This window comes from Rhinolophus sinicus, chromosome X, assembly GCF_036562045.2.
Source record: "Rhinolophus sinicus isolate RSC01 chromosome X, ASM3656204v1, whole genome shotgun sequence".
Classification (NCBI taxonomy): Eukaryota; Metazoa; Chordata; class Mammalia; order Chiroptera; family Rhinolophidae; genus Rhinolophus; species Rhinolophus sinicus.
In genome coordinates, this window is record NC_133768.1 from 47,196,589 (window position 1) to 47,219,503 (window position 22,915).

Below are 22,915 nucleotides of genomic sequence, written 5' to 3' on the forward strand. Positions count from 1 at the left end.
ACAGTAACTCTATAATAGAAAAACCTGTCTAACACTACCTTAACCAAGTGAAGAAAGTTCACATCACCATGATGTCATATGGATCTAATGTACTCCTGACATGATGTGATGAGAGGATACTACACCTCTGGTATGTATATTCTTTCAAAACCTATAACCCCAGTCTAACCACAAGAAACACAAACAAACCGACTAGTAAACTTTCTATAAGATACTTGAACAATACACAAGATAATGAAAAATAAAGACTGAGAAACTGTCATAGACCAGAGGAGACTGTGGAGACATGACAATTAAATGCAATGTGGTACCCTGGATCAGACCCTGGAACAGAATGCAAACATTACTAGAAAAACTGGTGAAATTCACATGTAGTTTGGAGTTAACAATATGCCAACAACAAATCAATTTCTTAGTTGTGACAAATCTACCATGGCAATGTAAGACGTTAGTGGGGGATCTAGATACAGAGTATATAGAAGCTTTCTTTACTATCATTTCAACTGTATACAAAAAAATATTCCAAAATAAAAAGTTTTTCCAATGTCACTAAATGATTTACATGGAATAATAAATGTTACTCTTCACATTAAGAGCTTAATTTCTTTATTTCCTCATGAACAAATCAACACATTACGCGTCTGAACCTGCTGTTTTAAACTGATCCGAGGAATCCTTGTGAAAAATACTCTGCAATACTATTGACTAGCTTATGATTCTCCAACAATAAAACTACCACAGGACTTTCAGACTATTTTAATCATGGGGAAAAGATAAGCTTATTCTTAGGCCTGAGATTTACAAGGGCAACATTACTGTGGTACATGTTAATAAATTACATCATCATCTAAAAAAAAGAGGCAAAAAAGGTACAAACTTTTAGTTATAAGATGAATAAGATCTGAGGACCTAATGTTTAACATGGTGACTACAGCTGATAACACTGTTGTGTAACTGAAATCTTTTAAGAGTAGAACTTAAATGTTCTAACAAAAAAGGGTAAATACTGTTATTTTTACAGTGAATATCAGAATTTCTCAACAAACACCTAAAATCTCAATTGTCTTGAAGTAGTTAGATATGACAAAGATTGAACTGAAAAAAAAATTACAGATACAAATTAATTAAAATTAATTAGTTTGGCGGACAGTACAATTTGCTGCTTTTCCAGGTAGCAAAAGTCAAATATTTGGCTCCCATCTCATGAGGATTACTGTCATAAGGATAGACAGTACTGGAAATACTAACCTTCCATAGTGATCACCTTTAAAAGAGAAAAAAATAACATGCAGCAATTCTCTTAATGACATAAAGTTTGGAAAGAAACTTAAGATCTGTTTTCAGACTGTGGAGAGAGCTCTTGTTATCATTTAATATTCAGACAGTTGGAAGCATCTGCAACTGTGATACAGGCACATGATGCATTTTTAATTGTTTACAAGGTCTCCTCTGAAAACCACAAATACTTCCAGACTCAGCAAGTACACTCTGAAGAGCTGGCATCATTGGGGTGATTTCATCTTGTTTTCCATGCTGAGAGTGCTCTCTCAAACATGGTGAACGTTTCTTAAAGCCGCTGGACTTTCTGTAAGCAGTGCGGCAAGCACCAACCCCACAAAGTGACACAATACAAAAAGGGTACATACAGGGAAAGCAGTGTTATGACAGGAAGCAGAGTGATTATGGTGGGCAGACTAAGCCGATTTTCTGCAAAAAAGGCTAAAACTACAAAGGAGATTGTCCTGAGGCTTGAACATGTTGAGCCCAACTGCAGATCTAAGAGAATGCTGGCTACTGAGAGATGCAAGCATTTTGAACTGGGAGAAATGATAGGGCCAAGTGACCCAGTTCTAAGATTCATATTTTTATCATGAAGACAATAAAATCTTAAGATGATTTCACCTTAATGAAATTATACTAAGAAACAAAAAGAAGGCAAAAAACTGAAGGATAAATGAAACAAAACCAGCTACTTAGTAGTTGTTCAATTAGTATTTGTTAAATAAAACACAAAGCACAATTCAATTTGCTTCTCTAAATCAGTGCCTGTTAATATCTTACCTGGATCAACCAAAGCTTTGTTAAATATTTCTTTAAGTTTCCTACTCTTCACATTCCTTCCTTGAGCAAGATTTCTGTACATCTCATAGCCTATGATCATAACACCACCATCTTCTTGCCACCTCTGAAGCATATAGCTTCTCTCCTGAGGACGTTTCACAGTTGCTAATTCAGAGACCTTTTATGGGAAAATAAAGATTTTTAAAGACAGATATTAGGAATGTACAAATACTAAGTATTCCCACTGAAGTATGCATCATTGGTAATGAAAACTCTTTTTTTACTATATGAATTTCATGTAGTTATTTTAATAATAAAAAACATTTAAAACATGATACCTCAAGCTTCTCATCATCTTTTAATCCCTCTTGCCACTTCTCAAATTCATTCATCCAATTCAAAGCAGTATTCAGAGGACAAACCACTAAAGCTGTGCTGAAATCCAATTTCTCACACAAAAGAACCGTATGAAGAAAACTAACCACCTACAAGAAAACAAATTAAGTTGCCATCTTCATTTGAATATCCACAAAAAAAGTTAATAAATCAAGCAATCTTAGAATTCAATAGCTGGGTGTTTTTTGTTGTTGTTTTATTTGCTTTAAAAAATAAAGAAGCCAATCAAAAGTCACAATTTCGGAACCAGACAAAGAGGTATGTCAAAAGAGGGAGTTCGACTAGATGGTGTGTAAGGCCCTTCCAACTCTAAAGCTACATTATTCTATGATCAATTACTAATATGAAGCAACCACACCAAAATAGCTACCAAGCCCGTGGTCTCCACAGAACATCCCTACGTTTCAGAAAATAATATGGCCCATTTAAAAGAAAATTGTATTACAGAGTACTTTTCCATTTTAAAGTTTTCTGAATCTATAATAATTATCTTATGATTTAAAATTGCACATATATTTACTGATTTCACATCTTTGCTACAATTCCTGCCATTCAGAAATGTAGAAGTAGTATTTTAAAGTGAAAAATATTTTACTTTCTCAGTATGACAGGATCCCAGACTGTTAAAAAGTAAAAGAAGTTCATTTCTCCCTGAGAATATTTGCAGTTTTTACTGGCTATGCCTGTAATCCCATTACTTCACTGCATTAGGATCTCTGCTCAAATATCATTTCCTATAAGATGCTTTCCCTCTTGATTCTTCTTTAACACTTATCTGAAAGTACATATTTCATTTGATTAAAATTACTCTCCACCACCAGAATATAAGGTTCTGGGGGAGGGATCTTGTTATTCTTGTTCACTGCTTTACCTCCAGCCCCAATAACTGTGCTTGAGACAGAATAGATCTTATGTGTATTCTTGAATTAATGAATACACAAAAACACAATACCCTCATGTTATTTCTTACCTGTAAAGTCTTACCGAGGCCCATGCAGTGGGCAAGAATACATCCTGAACCTGGAGATTTCTTTGTTTTTTTTACAGATTCACAGCAGCAATCCCACATAAACTGAACACCTAAAAATAACAGCTTCATTAAGTTCAATTTAAAGGCCCAAATTAAAAAAATCTTCCTTCATAAAATATCAAAAACATTACCAGAGTCAGTTTTCCTTGCATCACCATATACTTGACTCTGGGTGGTGAACACACGATGTGATATATAGATGATGTAATACAGAATTGTACACCTGAAACCTATGTAACTTTACTAACAACTGTCATCCCAATAAACTTTAATTAATAAAAAGTTACCAAAACTTCTAAGAAACAGATAAAGAATCTCTTAAATGTAAATGAGGATTCCCCCATTTAAGGTTAACTAGAAAAAAAGACAGCGAACACAAGCACACAACAGTGTGGCTTTCCTTCATTCACCTTATCTAAGCTATCACAGCAGACCTTTTCTATGCCCTAGGATGGTCCAAAGAGACATGAATAATCTAAAATAGCAACTTTATCCAAAGAAAAAACAGATCTCTATCAATTATATATTCATGTTTATTGAGTCAATAAAGAAAAAAACAGGAGGGGTAGTCCATTAGCTCAGCTGGTTAGAGTGTGGTGCTGGTAGCACCAAGGTTGCCGGTTCAATCCCCACATGGGCCACTGTGAGCTGTGCCCTCCTTAAAAACAAACAAACAAAACAAAATAAAAATAAAAAAAAAACCAGGAGATAATTTCGCATTTCTCCCTTTATTCATTAGTAAAGAACTGAACAAGAAAAGTGGCTGGCTACCTAAGGAATATCAACTGTAGAACTTCCCATATGAATTCAACCCCATACACACTGAAAGTTGACTTACTGATTCTACACTAACAAAGCAGAGGATAGAGATAATTTGTTATCTTTCTAATACCAATGTAGGAATATTAACAAATGTACCTGAAAATGTTAAAGAGCATTTCCTGAAGAAGGCTTTTAACTTCTTCCTATCCCACCACTGCCCTTAGCCAACCATTGTAGACTAGGTGAACTCCACTTGCCATATATCCCCATTTGTAAGTGCCATTTACGTCCCCTTTTGTAACTCTTATCTTTGAAATCATTCAATTTAGGTCTTTCTCATTTGCTTATATGCTCCAGAAGGGCAGGGATCATGTTTGTTTTGCTTACCAATGTACCTCCAGTGCTTAGCAGAATATAGGACACACAGACGACACCAAATATTGGTAAAACTTAACTAAAATGCTTTAATCATCTAAAAGTTTCTTACCATCTACTTGATGGGGTTTCAATTTGATAACCATATTTCTATGAACCTGCACTAAAGGTTCCTTGGTTTCTTCATCTTCATCTAAAACCAACTTGGTTGTTATTGGACACTTGGTGGGTGAAGCATCTTCAATTTCTATCACCTACAAGAAGGGGAATTACAGTTAAGCTCACAAAAATCACTTAAGCAATGGTGGAGTGTTAGTCTTATTAAAAGAAATTTTCCAAAATATAAACATATGTACTTCCAAAGCACACATCCAATATTTTGGTTCAATAATACCAGGACAGATCACAGATTTACATGTTTTCCAAAATCAAAAACTTCAACAAGACTTTGAATCATTGTGGTAATGTCAGTAATTTAGCTCATCAGTTCTCACCTTGGATATCTCAACACATGTTACAGTAGAGCTGTGAGAAAAGCAGAGCTCTAAACTAATCCATGGCACCGCCATTAAAATTTGAATGGACATGTGACTCCCAAACAGGGATGATTCTATTCTTCTAGAAGACATCTGAAAATGTCTTTTTTTTTCTCACTTCCCTTTTTATTTCCACTAAGATCTGCAAGAAGCAGCACCAGGGAGGGGACCTGCCCTCCGGCCCCTGGAAGGGGCTTACCCCCACACACACACCCTATCCAGGACACAGCAAGCACCTCAGGCCCCTTTCCTCTGAGGGGAAGATTAGGGCACTTGTGGCTGTCACAATTATTCGTCAGGATTGGTACTTAATGTAGGCAGAGGGGAAGGTAAATTTAAATGTTCTACAATGTTAAGAGTCCCAAATAAGAACCACCCCACCCAAGAAGCCAAAAGACTCCCACTGAAAATATGTGCTGTGAAAGGAAAAACAATTTAGAAACACTGATTTGAGAACCACAGGATCAAAAGCATGACAAGAACATATAATACCCTCTAATTCCAGCAAGGTAATAATAATCTCAAGTTTCTTATTTAAAAGAAAACTTAAATAGACATAAATACACATGAACACACATGTGCATATATTTTTCACTGTCTTATCTCAATATCTATGCATTACATAGTATGCTCAAGAATTGTATGCTCAAGGTAGGTACAAGTATTTTAATTTTACAAATGAAAAATAAACTGAGAAACAAAGAAGATAAATAACTCATACAAGTTCATACAACTATTAAGTATCACAACACTAAGATTTATACCCAGAGGGTCGGGCTCTAGTGTCCATATTCTTAACTACTACGTAATACTACTTGAATAAAGGAAATGCTTATATTAACAGTTTCATGATTCCATAAAAATCAATAAAAATTCATGATTTTAAGATTATAGACACTGTGACATTTAAGGAATAAAATTTTAGCCAGCATTTTTTTCTTATTTAGAACTATATATAACTGGAAACAAATGGATTATTTAATGTTAACTATAAAAATGTTGAAACATAAAAGTAGACAGAATACTATAATGAACCCTATTACCCATTATCAGTTTCAAAAATTATCAATTTCTGGCCAGTTTTGTTTCACTGACAGCCTCCCAACCATTCTCCAATTCCTCTGATCCCACAAATGATTTTGAAGCAAACCCAAGAAAGCATGTCATTTCATCTGTAAAAGTTTTAAAATATCTCTTCAAAAGAACATACTCTCTTCTAAAAACCGTAACTACAATAATATTATTGCATGTAAAAACTTAAAAATAAGTCACACATTTATAATAAATTACCTGAATAGATACTGCATTTATATAAAACTGTAAATGATACACAAATCCAGACTAATACTGGAAGAGAGTATGGTTGAGTATAAATAGCACAGGTCATTTAGATCCAAACTCTATTTTCACGAGTTACTTAAACTCTCTTAGCTTCAGCTTCTCCACCTGCAAACTGGGAAAGATTATAAACAGCCCACACGGGGTTGTAGTAGCGGAGATTAAATAATGCAATGTATGCAAAGTATCTGGCATAGACTAAGTATTCACTAAATTTTTATTGTGTCCTCGTTTGGATGTGTCCCAGCTTAATAACACTGGAGCAAAGCCATTAGTCAAAATGGAAAATTCCCTGAATATCTTGTCTTATTTGTGAGGTGTGGTAGGCAGAATCCTAAAACAACCCACAGGAGTCCACCCTCTGGTGTAAATACCCTGTATAACCCCATCCTTTTGAGTATGGTTGAGATCTGCAAATATGATATAATTCCCATAATTGGGTTAGCAATCAGTTAGGTTTGATTAATCAAAGGGAAATTCTCCTGGGTGGGCCATACCTAATTAAAGTGAGCCCTTCAAAAGAGTTAAGTATAACAGATGCACTCTTACTAATCTCAAAGACAAGCAAACTGCCATGTCGTGAAGAGACGTCTCTAGTAGCTAAGGACCTCAGTGTTACAACTACAAGGAAATGAATTCTGCCAGTAAGTGAGCTGGAAAAGGACACAAAGACTTAGATGAAAACTGTATTTCTGGCTAAAGCCTTAATTTCAACTTGGTGAGACACTGAACAGATGACCCAGTAGAGCCAAGGTCAGCTAAGCCACTCAAATTTCTGACTTATGGAACTGTGAGATAATAGTTTTGTCATAAGAGGCTAAGTTTGTGGTAATTTCTTAATGCAGCAATAGAAAACCAATACACAAGGCTTTAACTAAGACTTTGGAACTGTGTATTTGATAGTGATTTGGATGATACATTTGTTATTAAGTGCTATCTTCAGGATTGTAGGGAGCTGGAGCATTAAGGGTTAAGAAAATGTAACTTCAAGCAGAGTTTGGGAGGATCGCTAAGGGGAACTCCGATAAGCATAAAGAACAAACAGACACCTGCTGCCCTGGGAATGGGAAAATATCAAAAGGTCTAAAGACAGTCAGGGCCAAACTTTGAGAAAACATAACTAATCTGTACTTGCTGCCTCAGCCGCTTTATGTAACCTTCTTGTTTCTGTGTGTATAAAAGAAAGCTGAAAAATAAAGTAGGCGCTGCAGTCTAATTAGAACTGCTCGCCCTCCCGATCCCATCTTTGTCTCTTGTCTATTTTTTTCTCAATCCTCACTGCCCACTTCAGGAACCGTTCGTCTCGTCGGCAGGCTCCGACACAGGATTAAGGATTTTCATCCTGACTGCAAGATGAAATGACCCATAAAGAAAATGTGTACTTACTATTACTAAGGAGATATGTTTATGGACTCAAGCTATACGGAAAATATATACAGGGGCGATCACTTGGCTCAGTAGTTAGGGAGCAGTGCTCCTAACACCAAGGTCACTGGTTCGATTCCCACATGGTCCAGTGAGCTGAGCCCTCCACAACTAGACTAAAAACAACAACTTGACTTGGAGCTGATGGGTCCTGGAAAACCACACCTTTCCCCAATATTCACTAATAAAAAAATTTTTCTTAAATGAAAGTTTCTATAACTAATAATGAATAGATAGCAATGAAATGGGAGAACTCAGGACAAATGATAAACTGAGGTATAGTAAAAGTTGAATAAGAACATGAAATGTATATTCTATATCTGAATTGATAAAAAAGAAAAAAGTAAAAACAAAACAATTTAACTATAACATATTAAGGTTGAGCCCAATTTCTGCTGATGGAGATAAGGAACCAAGATGTATGGTATATTATGAAACAATGCATTGAGTATTAGTTACCAGATTTACCCACCTGCTGTAATCAATTAGAAAAGTAGACAAAACATGTGAAACAAATATTTTCAGACACTGGATAGCAGGCACCACCAGGGCACTGATCCCTCAGATAAGCACAAAAACAAGGAGGGCCCTATATTTCCCCTGGATTGCTGCCTGAAGGCACATTCCAGAATCCAGGGAAAGGGTATCCCAAGCAGAGCACTGGAGTTGTACTAAGTTGAGGAGACAAAGGTGGAGTTGAGATGGCTTAGAAAGAAACTACGGAGAAGTACAGAGGAAAAGGAGCCACAAAACAAGACCTTCAGAAATCAAGATGGGAGTCACTGTGAGTTTTAGATGAATAGTAAAACGTACACGAGGAGTACAACTTCACAAGGCCAGACAAACTGTGATTGAGAAGTTATGAGCTAAACAGGCCCCAGTTTAAAAAGATCATATAGGTGTGGAAGGCATTCAATTTACAGACAAGGCAGAGTAGAGAGTCTTCATGTATAACTCAGGGCATTCAATAGAGACCAGAGAAGGCCCACAGCTACTAATGGGGCAAAACCAACCATAAATTAAAGGGCATTTAAGACACACCTTAACAAAGCTTTTAAAAATAAAATCAAAATAATTGAACTGAACCAAAAATGATTTAAATGCCTGTAGACAATAAAACCAAGCACTCTCGATAGCATACACTCAACAATATCCAAATTACAATGTCTACTTTTTAATAAAACATTACTAGATATGTCAAGAAAGGAAAACATATGAACAACGAGAAGAAAATTCACTTAACAAAAAAAGACGAAGACGTGACAGAGATGTTGAAATTGGCAGACAAGTACATTAAATAGCTGTAATTATGCTCCAATAATGAAAGGAAAACATAAATATAATGAGAAAAGAAATAAAATACCTTAAAAAGGACAAAATGGAATATCTAGAAATAAAAAATTACTATCTAATATGAAAGATTCAATGAATGTGATTAACAGCATAATAGTACAGAAAATCAATGAACTAGAAGACAAAGCAAGAGAAACTATCCAAAATGAAATACAGAGGAGGGAAAAATAAAGAAACCAGCGGGACAATATGCAACAGTCTAATATATATGTAAATAGAATCTGACAGAGCAAAAGAACAGAAAAACTTATTTGAAGAAATAATGGTCAAAATTTTCAAAAAACTTAATGGAAACTAGAAACCCAATAATCCAACAAGTTTCAGGAAGACTGAACATAATATGAACTAAGAAAACAATAAGCATCAATTCCTGAAAGCCAGTGATAAACAGAAAATCTTTTAAAAATCATATCAATTGTTTAAATAAAAGACACATTAAATAAAAAGGGGCAATGAAAAGAAAAGAAAAAACATGACATTAAAAAGCACCACCTTTAAACAGATGAAAGAAGAAAAAAAAACTATCAACTAAGAATTCAATACCAGGGATAGTACCATTAAAAAATGAAGGGATAAAGTAAATATCAACAAAACGATGGACTACAAAGCTCTAAGCTCTCATTTCCACACAGAAATGTCAAAGAAAATCATCAGAAACTGTCTGAACCAACATTATCAGTGTTCTGGAAAAGTCAAAGGTTTACAAGTGAATGTTCAGTCAAGAAAAAGCCAGCTTCACCCTCATACACTGTTGGTGGGAATGCAGACTGGTGCACCGGTTATGGAAGGCAGTGTGGAGGTTCCTCAAAAAATTACGAATAGAATTACCATATGACCCAGCAATCCCTCCCCTGGGTATCTACCCAAAAAAACTGAAAACATTTATACATAAAGACATGTGTGCTCCAATGTTCACTGCAGCTTTGTGTACGGTGGCCAAGACATGGAAACAACCAAAATGTCCTTTGATAGATGAACGGATAAAGAAGTTGTGGTATATACACAATGGAATACTATTCGGTGGTAAGAAAAGATGATATAGGAACATTTGTGACAACATGGATGGATCTTGAGAGTATGATGCTAAGCTACAAGGACAAGCATAGACTCAAAGTGAAAGGGTGGAAACTGACAATCCAAGCAAATGGTATCCAGAGAAAGTCAGGTGTAGCCATACTGATATCAGATGAAACAGACTTCAGGGTGAAAAAGGTAACAAGAGACAAAGATGGACATTTCATAATGGTAAAGGGGACTATACAACAAGAAGACATAACAGTCATCAATATTTATGCCCCCAATCAGGGAGCACCAAAATATACCAAGCAACTACTAACAGAACTAAAGGGAGAAATTGACCAAAACACAATTATACTAGGGGACTTAAATACATCATTGACAGCTATGGATAGATCATCCAAACAGAAAATAAATAACAAAATAGTAGCCCTAAATGACACATTAGATGAAATGGACATAATTGACATTTATAGAGCACTTCATCCTAAAACATCAGACTATACATTCTTTTCTAGTGTACATGGAACATTCTCAAGGATAGACCATATATTGGGACATAAAATCAGCCTCAGTAAATTTAAGAAGATTGAAATCATACCATGCATATTCTCTGATCACAAGGCTTTGAAATTGGATATCAACTGTAAAAAGAAAGCAGGAAAAAACACAAATACATGGAGATTAAACAACATACTTTTAAAGAAGGACTGGGTCAAAGAAGAAATTAGAGGAGAGATCAAAAGATACATAGAAACAAATGACAATGAAAATACATCCTACCAAAATTTTTGGGATGCAGCGAAAGCAGTTTTAAGAGGGAAATTTATCTCATTACAGGCCTATCTCAAGAAACAAGAAAAATCCCAAATAAATAACCTCATGTTACACCTTAAAGAACTAGAAAAGAAGAACAAGTAAACCCAAGGTCAGCAGAAGAAAGGAAATAACAAAAATTAGAGCAGAACTAAATGAAATAGAGAACAAAAAGACAATAGAAAAAAATTAATGTGACAAAGAGCTGGTTCTTTGAAAAGATTAACAAAATTGACAAACCCTTGGCTAGACTCACTAAGATAAAAAGAGAGAAGACACTAATTAACAAAATCAGAAATGAAAAAGGGGAAGTTATCACGGACACCACAGAAATACAAAGGATCATCCAAGAATACTATGAAGGACTATATGCCACCAAATTCAACAACCTAGAAGAAATGGACAAGTTCTTAGAAACATATAGCCTTCCAAGGCTGAACCATGAAGAACTGGAAAATCTAAACAGACCGATCACCAGTAACGAAATTGAATCAGTCATCCAAAACCTTCCCAAAAGCAAAAGTCCGGGACCAGATGGCTTCACTAGTGAATTCTACCAAACCTTCAAAGAGGATCTAATACCAATCCTGCACAAACTCTTCCAAAAAATTGAAGAAGAGACAGTACTCCCTAACTCATTTTATGAGGCCAACATTACCCTGATACCAAAACCTGGTAAGGACAGCACAAAAAAAGAAAACTACAGACCAATATCTCTGATGAATACAGATGCAAAAATCCTAAATAAAATTCTAGCAAATCGAATACAACAATGCATTAAAAAGATTATTCATCACGACCAAGTGGGGTTCATCCTGGGGCACAAGGATGGTTCAACATCCACAATCCATCAATGTGATACATCACATAAACAAAATAAAGGACAAAAATCATATGATTATATCAATTGATGCAGAAAAGCATTTGACAAGATACAACATCCATTTATGATTAAAACACTTAATAAAATGGGTATAGAAGGAAAATACCTTAACATAATAAAGGCCATATATGACAAGCCCTCTGCTAATCTCATAATTAATGGTGAAAAACTGAAGCCCTTTGCTCTACGTTCAGGAACACGACAGGGCTGTCCCCTATCACCTCTGCTTTTCAACATAGTGTTAAAGTCCTTGCCAGAGCAATCAGGCAAGAGAAAGAAATAAAAGGCATCCAAATTGGGAATGAAGAAGTTAAATTATCACTCTTGCAGATGACATGATGCTATATATAGAAAACCCTAAAGACTCCACCAAAAAGCTATTAGAAACAATCAACTAATACAGTAAAGTTGGCTACAAAATCAACGCACAAAAGTCCATTGCCTTCCTATATACTAACAATGAAATCTCAAGAAAAGAAATACAAAAAACAATTCCTTTTGCAATTGCAGCAAAAAGAATAAAATACCTAGGAATAAACTTAACCAAGGATGTGAAAGACCTATATGCTGAAAACTATAAGACATTTTTGAAAGAAATTGAAGAAGACACAAAGAAATGGAAAGACATTCCGTGCTCATGGATTGGAAGAATCAACATAGTTAAAATGGCCATATTACCCAAAGCAATATACAGATTCAATGCAATCCCCATCAAAATCCCAATGGCATTTTTTAAAGAAATAGAACAAAAATCATCAGATTTGTTTGGAACCACAAAAGACCCTGAATAGCCAAAGCAATCTTAAGAAAAAAGAACAATAATGGAGGTATCACACTTCCTGACTTTGGCTTGTACTACAGGGCTACAATAATCAAAACAGCATGGTATTGGCAGAAAAACAGACACATAGACCAATGGAATAGAATTGAGAACCCAGAAATAAAACCACATAAATATGGACAGATAATTTTTGACAAAGAAGCTAAAACATACAATGGAGCAAAGACAGCCTCTTCAATAAATGGTGCTGGGAGAATTGGATAGCCACGTGCAAAAGAATGAAACTGGACTGCTATTTGTCACCATGTACCAAAGTTAATTCAAAATGGATCAAAGACTTAAGCATAAGACCTGACACAATAAACTGCATAGAAGAAAACATAGGTACTAAACTTATGGACCTTGGGTTCAAAGAGCATTTTATGAACTTGACTCCAAAGGCAATGGAAGTAAAAGCTAAAATAAACGAATGGGACTATATGAAACTTAAAAGCTTCTGCACAGCAAAAGAAACCATTGACAAAATAAAGAGGCCACCAACTGAATGGGAGAAGATTTTTGCAAACAGTGCCTCCGATAAGGGCTAGTATCCAGAATATACAAGGAACTCATGCAACTCAACAACAAAAAACAAACAACCCAATTGAAAAATGGGCAGAGGACTTGAAGAGACATTTCTCCAAAGAGGACATACAAATGGCAAATAGACATATGAAAAATGCTCAACATCACTAATCATCAGAGAAATGCAAATCAAAACCACAATGAGATATCACCTCACCCCAGTCAGAATGGCTATCATCAACAAGACAAATAGTAACAAATGTTGGAGAGGCTGTGGAGAAAAAGGAACCCTCATACACTGTTGGTGGGAATGCAGACTGGTGCAGCCGTTATGGAAGGCAGTGTGGAGGTTCCTCAAAGAATTACGAATAGAATTGCCATATGACCCAGCAATCCTCTCCTGGGTATCTACCCAAAAATCTGAAAACATTTAGAGATAAAGACACGTGTGCTCCAATGTTCATTGCAGCTTTGTTTACGGTGGCCAAGACATGGAAACAACCAAAATGTCCTTCGATAGATGAATGGATAAAGAAGTTGTGGTATATATACACAATGGAATACTATTCGCAGTAAGAAAAGATGATATAGGAACATTTGTGACAACATGGATGGATCTTGAGAGAGTAATGCTGAGCGAAACAAGTCAGACACGAAAAGCAGAGAACCATGTGATTTCACTGATATGTGGTATATAAACCAAAAACAACAAAAGAACAAGACAAACAAATGAGAAACAAAAACTCATAGACACAGACAATAGTTTAGTGGTTGCCAGAGGGTAACGGGGGGTGGGGGTGGGAGATGAGGGTAAGGGAGATCGAATATATGGTGATGGAAGGAGAACTGACTCTGGGTGATGAACACACAATGGGATTTATAGATGATGTAATACAGAATTGTACACCTGAAATCTATGTAATTTTACTAACAATTGTCACCCCAATAAATTTAATAAAATTAAATTTAAAAAAAAAAGAAAAAGAAAAAGAAAGACAAAAAAAACCCAAAAAAAAAAAAACACACCATGAGCTACCCCTTTACATCTATTTGGTTGGCCATTCCCAAAAAATAAGGAATAATAAGTGTTGGTAAAGATGTGAAGAAACTGGAACCTGTATGCACTGCTGATAGGAATGTAAAATAGTGCAGCTGTTGTGGGAAACAGTATACGATTCCTCAAAAACTTGCATCCCGAATTACTGTATGTTCCAGCAATTCCACTACAGTGTATTTACCCAAAAGAATGGAAATCAGGTACTTCATGAGATATGTGTACACCCATGTTCATAGCAGCATTATTCACAACAGCCAAAACACGGAAGAAACTCAAGTATCCATCAACACATGAATGAATAAATAAACAAAATGTGGTGTATGCAATTTATGATTCATCCTTAAAAAGGAATGAAATTCTGATAGTTGACATAACATAGATGAGTCCTGAAAACATTATGCCAAGTGAAATACCTCATACAGCAAAGGACAATATGAAGTATGCAGAATAGATAAATTCACATAAACAGAAAATAGAAGTGATATTACAAGGGACTAGCAGGAGAAGGAAATGGAGATTTATTGTTAAATGGACACAGTGTTTCTGTTTATGATGAAGAAAAAGTTATGAAAAGGATGGTGGCGATGGTTGCACAACATTGTGAATATATGTACTTCACTGAACTGTGCGCTTAAAAACAGTCAACATGGCAATTTATTTTTTTCAAAAGAGCCCAAAGCATCATAAACAAGAGAAGTCATTCCAATATGTAACAGGATATTCCAATTTAGTGTGAATATTGAAACAACTTAAATGTCCCTCAAAAGAAGATCTGTGGAGGGGAGAATTGACAGTTGTGTATCCATTCAACAAATGACTTGTGCCTAAGTTAAGGGCAGACACAACCTATGGAGGACATGGAAATCTCTTCAACCATTAAGTAAAAGAAAAAAGGGCAAGCTGAAACAAACCACAAAAATATATGCCATGCATCTGTGCATTTCAAGGTATGTCAACATCAAATGTACACTTAAGATTAGTACATTTCACAAACTGTAAATTTTACATAAAATGGAAAACTTGTAAAGAAATATGAATTCTACCTAATGAGATGCATGCTGAAACATCTACATTAAGTGAAATGGTATCCGCAATTGACAATGAAATGCATTAAAAAAATGTAGTGATGGACAGAAAGATTAGTAAATAGGAATATAATAAACCAAGTATTGTAAAATATTAATTAAAGAATCTAGAAAGTGAGTTCATGGGGAATCACTGTGAAATTCTGTCAATCTTGCTGTATGGTGCAACACTTCATAATAAAATGTTGGAAAAGAAAGATGGTGTGGCTATATTATAAAGTAGATTTTGGATGAAGGAAAATCACCAGAGATAAAAAAGGCTATTACTTATTGATAATGAGTAAATTCACTACAAAGATATGACAATCCTAAATGTACATATGCCTAACATCAGAGCTTCAACACACAAGAAAAAGCTGAGAACTGCGAGGAGAAAATGGCAAGCCAAAAATTGTACTTGGAGACATCAACATTGCTCTCTGAATATTACAGAGTATTATTAATGATATAGAAGACCAGAATGCAATCAATGAACATAATTTAATTGAAATGTATAGACTATTTCACCCAACAACAGCAGAATCTATACATGGAGCATCCAAAAAGATACACCATTTCTGGGCCATAAGGGAAATTAGAAAAGAATATGAACAGAGTAAAACTGAAACATAAATCATCAAAATTTGTAAAATGCAGGATTTACAATAGTATGCACAGTAGGGAATTTTATATCTTTAAATGCATGTTAAAAAAGGAGGAACATCCCAAATCCATCTTAGGTAGCTAGAAAAAGAAGAGTAAATTAAACCCAAAGAAAGAAGAGTAAAAATCAAGGAAATAGAAAAACATGAAGCAACAGAGGAAATCAATGAAATCCAAGGCTGGTGCTTTTAAAAAATATAAGAAAACTGCTAAAACTCTACAGGCTAATCGAGAGAGGGAAAAAAAGGCAAGATACAAATTAACAGAAATGAAAACTGATATATCATGACAGAGCCTATAAAAAAAAAACAAATGCAAAAGGATGAGAGAACATTATGAACACATTTACACCAATAAATTTAACTACTTTATTTTTGAATATATACATTTTTTCATTTTTCAGTAACAGTTGACATAGAAGATTGTATTAGTTTCAGGTGTACAACATAGTCATTAGACATTTGTATAACTGGCCTGCAAAGTTTCTGTTGACAAATCGGCTGACAGTCTTACGGGAGTTCCCTTGTAGTCATCCCGATAAATCTAGTATCCATCTGACACCATACAGAGTTATTACAAAGTTATTAACTATATTCCTTATGCTATATTTTACACCGCCATAACTATTCTATAACTTCCAATTTGCACTTCTTAATCCCTTATCTTTTTCACCCACCCCTAACCCCCACCCACCTGGCAACCATCAAAAGTTCACTCTAACTATGAGTTTCTTTCTGTTTTGTTTATTATGTTCTCTATGTTCAACATATAAGTGAAACCATATGGGATTTATCTTTCTCTGTCTGACGTACTACAATCAGCACAATATCCTCCAGGTCCATCAACGTTGCTGCAGATGGCAATATTTTCCTTCTATTTTATGACTGAGTAATACTCCTTTGTGTGTGTATGCACGCATATGTATATATATGTATATAGGTATCAGTATACATATGTATACAAATCTATATACATATGCGTATGTGTGCGCGTGCACGCGCACACACACACACACACACACACACAAAACCTCTTCTTTATCCATTCACCCATTAATGGACACCCAAGTTGCCTCCATATCTTGGCAATTGTAAATAATGCTGCAATGAACAAATGGATGCACACATCACTTCGAAGTACTGTTTTCGAATTCTTTGGATATATATCCAGAAGCTGGATTACTGGGTCCTTGTCTCTTGTTGTAAAGCCTTTGTTTAAAAGTCTCTTTTGTCTGGTATAAGTATTGCTACCCCAGATTTTTTTTCTATTTTCATGGAAATATCTTTTTCCATCCCTTTACTTTTTAGTCTGTATGTGTTTCGAACAGAAGTGAGTCTCTGGTAGGCAGCACATTTTACAGTTTGTTTTCTTATCCATTCAGCCACCCTATATTTTCACGGGAGCATTTAATCCATACACATTGAAAGTAACTGTTGATATATATGTAGTTTCTGCCATTTTATTATTCATATTTTTATCTTCTTTTTTTTTCCATCTTAAAGCAGTCCAACATTCCTTTTAATACTCCTTAAATGGTGGTGAACTCCTCTAGCTTTTTCTTGTCTGGAAAGCTCTTTATCTGTCCTTCCATTCTACATGACAGTTTTGCTGGATAGAGTAACCTTGGTTGTAGGTTCTAACTTTTCATCACTTTGAATATTTCATGCCAATTCCTTCTGGCCTACAAAGTTTCTGTTGAGAAATCAGCTGACAGAATTATGGAGCTCCCCTTTAGGCAACTGAGTGCTTTTTTCTTGCTGCTTTTAATATTGTCTTGGTCTTTAACATTTGGTATTTTAATTATGATGTGTCTTGGTGTGGGACTCTTTGGATTCATCTTGTTTGGGACTCTGCTTCCTACCTGGGCTTATAAGTCTACTTCATTTGCCTTCAAATAGGTTTTCAATTCCTCTCTCTCTCTCTCTCTCTCTCCCTTTACGTATCCCAATGATGCCAGTGTTGGGACACCTGATATTGTCCCAGAGGCTCCTTAAACTATCCTCATTTTTTTGGATTCTTTTCTTTTTGCTGTTCTGATTGGGTGCTTTCTGCTACCTTATATCTAAATCAATGATTTGATCCTCTGCTTCATTTAAAAGACTGTTGATTCTATCTAATGTAGTCTTTATTTCAGTTACTGTATTCTTCATTTCTGACTGGTTGTTTTTTGTGTTCTATCACCATTTTTATGCTTCCTATCTCTTTTTTGAAGTTCTCACTGAGCTCATTGACCATCCTTTTAACCAGAGTTTGAACTCGGCATCTGATAGATTGCTTGTCTCCTTTCTGTCTCGTTCTTTTCTGGAGCTTTGTTAGCTGTTCATTTGGGACATGTTTCTTGGTCTCCCCATTTTGGCTACCTTCTTGTTTGTTTGTTGTATGAGTTAGATAGAGCTGCTATGTCTCCAGGGCTTACCAGAATGGCTTTTTGCAGTCGTTGTCCTGTGGGACCCAGTAGTACAGTCTCCCTGGTCACCTGAGTCAGGTGCTCCAGGTATGTCCCTTGTGTGGGTTTTGTGTGCCCTCCTGTTGTAGGTGAGCCTTGGTGACTGTTTACTAGCCAGTGAGGTACTGAACCTCAGGCTGACTGGTTATGAAGACTGGCAGTGACTATAGTAGAGAAGCTCTTGTTCAGGAGCTGACCATACAGATAATTTACTTTAGCTAGGCTCTAGTGTCTGCTAAGTCTCTTGTTTGAGTGTGTCATTTGTAGAGATGATGTGGTTGTGCAGTGGTGTGCTTGAAGCCGGGCCACTAGGTGTGCTGGTTCTGGGGCCTCTTGGGAAGTGTTTTCGTGCAGCCCAAGGTCACCTGAGGCCTGTGCCCTACCCAGCGCCACTTGGTATGAGCCACAAAGCAATCCACAGATGGAGGTGCTCAAGAGGCCAGGCCGTGAATGGAGTCCAGCTGATGCTATTGTCAAGACTGGGGATGTTCAGCAGGAGACATAGGGCACACTGAGAGCAGATACTGCTTGTTTGGGCTTTGTGAACCTTTGAAAGATTTCAGGAAAGTACATAGCATGAGCCAAGACAGGCTATTTGTATGGAAAAGCCACTGGAAACTGCTTGGGTGGTTCCACAAGTTGGGTAGGGCAGGGTCACAGGAAATCAGCAGAGCAGGTGGAACAATGTTGACCAGGTTGGTGTGGACTCAGATATGGCAGCCACCTGAGTCTGCACACCAGGAGAAGGGAAGGCACAAGAATGAAACAATGGGTTCTACCAGCACTTCTATCTGTGAGAAAGCTGACCCTTAAACTCTCACTCTTAAGCTAGACAATTCAGTTCCTCCCTGTATGTTCCTGGCACCTTTTGAGCTACTGCCACTCTGAGTGAGCGAGTCTAGCAGTGAATGAGTCCCTGTATGGGCCCTTCAAGCACCTGGGGCTCAAACAGCCCTCCATCTCACATAGCCAAATTCTGCTGGTTTTCACAGGCAAAATTTGGGGGGACTTTTCTTCCCAGCACTGGAACTCTGGACTGGGGAGCCTAGTGTGGGGCTGGGACCCCTCAGTCCTCTGGGGGATGCTCCATAGCGGAGATATCCCTCCCAATTTTTAACCGCAACACACAGGTGTAGGACCAATACGTTCCATGTCTCCACCCCTCCTGACCAGTCTCAAAGTGGCTTTTCCATATGTCCTTAGTTGTAGGGCTTCTATTCAGCTAAATTTCAGGTGATTTTCAATGATGGTTCTTCTGTAGTTTAGTTGTAATTCTGCTGTGGTCCTGAGAGGAGGCAAGCACAGCATTTACCTACTCTGCCATCTTGACCGGAAATCTTAAAATTTGACTACTTTAAAAGAAAGGGACAAATATCTCAAAGACAGAATTTACACAAAACAGATCTAAGGAGAAACACATAGTCTAAACAGCCCTGCATTTATTAAAGAAGCTGAATCTGAATTAAAATAAAACAAACAAAAAAACCACCTCAGAAAATTCCAGGCCCATGGCTTCAATGGAAAATTTTATCAAACACTGAAAAATAAAATAACATTTATCCTACAAACATTCCTTAAGAGGACAAAGGAGGTGGAACCACTCCACAACTCACTATATGTAACAGTATTACTATGATAGCAAAACCAGAAGATAATACAAGAAAAGAAATCTACAAATGAACGTATCTACTTAACACTGAAGTAAATCCTGCTGAAATACAATATATATAAAGAATAACATACCATGACCAAGCAAGGCTTATTCTAGGAATGCAACTCTGCCTTTCTAGATCACCCCAAAAGACACATTAAAATGCATTTGAATAAATTAAGCATCCATTTATTATTTCAAAACAGATTTTATGCATAGACAACATGACTGTATACGTAGTAAATCCACAAGAATCTACAAAAGAGCTACTAGAACTAGTAAGAGATTTTAGCAAGGTCACAGAAGAAAAGATCATTAAATCACTTGAAATTTCATTTATCTTGACATCAAAAACATTAACTACTTAGGGATAAATTTAGCAAACTATATCCTAGTGGTGAACACACAATGTGATATATAGCTGATGTATTACAGAGTTGTACACTTGAAACCTACATAATTTTACTAACCACTGTCATCCCATTACATTTTAATTATTAAAAAAATGATTTCTTAAAGTATGACACACACACACACACATACACACACACTTAAAAAAACTGATGAGTAAGATTTCACCAAAATTCAAAACTTCTGCTTTTTGAAAGACACCATCAAGGAAATTTTTTAAAGCCAAAAAGGAAGAAAATATGTACAATACATAAACATGAGACATGACTAGTATACAAAAATTGTAAATAATTATCACAAATAAAAAGAAGATAAATATCCCCCCCAAAAGAGCAAAAGAGTTGAATGAACACATCACAGGATATATAAACAGCCATTTAGCACATGAAAAGATGTATAACATCATTAGTTATCAGAGAAATGCAAATTAAAATAACGAAATACCACTACACATCTATTAAAATGGTTTTAAATTTTAAAAACTGACAATGACTAATGTTAGTAAGCATATAGAGAAATTGGAACTCCCATATATTGCTAGTGGGAATTCAAAATGTTGCAGCCTCATCGGAAAACAATTTGGCAGTTTATTATAGTGTCAAACATCAATCTAATTCAGCCTATGTATATTAAAGAAATTGAATCAATAATTAATAAACTTCTAAAACAGAAAACACCAGGCTCAGATGGATTCACTGCTGAATTCTACCAAACATTTAAGGAAGAAATTATACCAATTCTCTACAATCTTTTTCAGATGATAAAGCAGAAGTAATACTTCCTAACTAAATCTATGAAGCCAGCATTACTCATATACTGAAACCAAAGAAAGACATTACAAGAAAACTACAGGCCAATGTCGCTCATAAATATGTGCAAAAATGCTCAACGAAATGTTAGCAAATCAAATACAAAAACGTATAAAGAAAATTATACACCACAACAAAGTGGGATTTATCTCAGGTATAGAAACCTCGTACAACATCTAAAAATCAATTACTGTAGTCCTTTCACATCAACAGGCTTAGAAAATCATATGATCATATCAACAGATGCAGAAAAGGCATCCAACAATGATCCAACACCCTTTCATGATAAAAATTCTCAGTAAACTAGGAGTTGAAGGGAACTTCCTCAACTTGATAAAAAGTATTAAAAACCTTCAGCTAACGTCATACTTAATGGTAAAAACTAGTAACTTTTCCACTAAGGTCAGGTATAAGGCATGCATGTCTCCTCTCACCACTTCTTTTCATCACATTGGAAATTCTAGCTAACGCAGTAAGACAAGAAAATGCAATAAAAGGTACAGAGTTGAAAATAAAATTGTCTTTGTTTGCAGATAAAATGATCTTCTGTGCAGAAAATCCAAAAGAATTAACCAAAAAATCCTGAAACTAAGTGATTATAGCAAGGCTACAGGACATAAGATTAATATACAAAAGGTAATTGCTTTCCTATATACCAGCAACGAAAAAATAGAATTTGAAATTAAACATGCACATACCATGTGGCCCAGTAATACTGCTACTACTTTTCCGATAAAAATGAAAATATATTTACACACACAGACCTATTTTATAATAGCTGTATAAAACCTGTTTATAATAGTTTCATCATAAGCCAAAAATAACCCAAATGTCCATAAACAAATGAATGGATAAACAAATTGTGGTCTATATGTACAGTGGAATAGTACTCAATAAAAACAACAAACTACTTGGTACATACAAACATGGATGAACCAAAAAATTATTACCCTTCAGAGACACAGAGGAAAAACTGAGGGTTGCCAGATGGGGGTGGGGATAAGGGGGAAGGGGAGGGGATTAGAAAGCACAGTCAGTAACCACAAGATTGCCACAGGATTACAAAAGTTAATTTGGGGAATGTAATCAATAATGTTGTAAAGATTTTGTAGGGTATCCGATGTACACTTGTCTCATTAGGGGGACCACCTCAGGGATGATGTAGACACCTGATCACTGCACTGTACACCTGAAGCTGAAGCTGAAGAATAATGAATGTCAACTACAAGTTTATATTTGTATGTATATATGTATATGTGTGTATGTATGTATATATGTATATATGTATGTATATATGTATATATATTATGTATATATATATATAATGTATAAAGTTACAAGAAGCGGAATATAGCATTAGGAATAGAGGCAGTGGAAATGTAATGGCTGTGAGCGATGTCAGAGGGATAGTGGATGGGGGAGTGGGGTTGACACAGTGTGAGGGATATAAATGATAAATATCGAACTATTATATTGT

General features: G+C 35.8%; 1 protein-coding gene across 14 annotated transcripts in view; it reads right to left on the reverse strand.

Moving 5' to 3' along the window:
- The window catches only part of ATRX (ATRX chromatin remodeler), a 251,139-nt gene that overhangs the window by 108,511 nt on the left and 119,713 nt on the right, over positions 1 to 22,915 (reverse strand). For all 14 annotated transcript variants that reach the window (XM_019716363.2, XM_074323977.1, XM_074323981.1 and 11 more), the window contains 4 exons: positions 4,737 to 4,878; positions 3,428 to 3,537; positions 2,400 to 2,546; positions 2,062 to 2,239 (listed from right to left, as the gene is read on the reverse strand). In XM_019716363.2, coding sequence (XP_019571922.2) covers positions 2,062 to 2,239; positions 2,400 to 2,546; positions 3,428 to 3,537; positions 4,737 to 4,878 — 577 coding nt within the window. The remainder of the gene's footprint in view (positions 1 to 2,061; positions 2,240 to 2,399; positions 2,547 to 3,427; positions 3,538 to 4,736; positions 4,879 to 22,915) is intronic.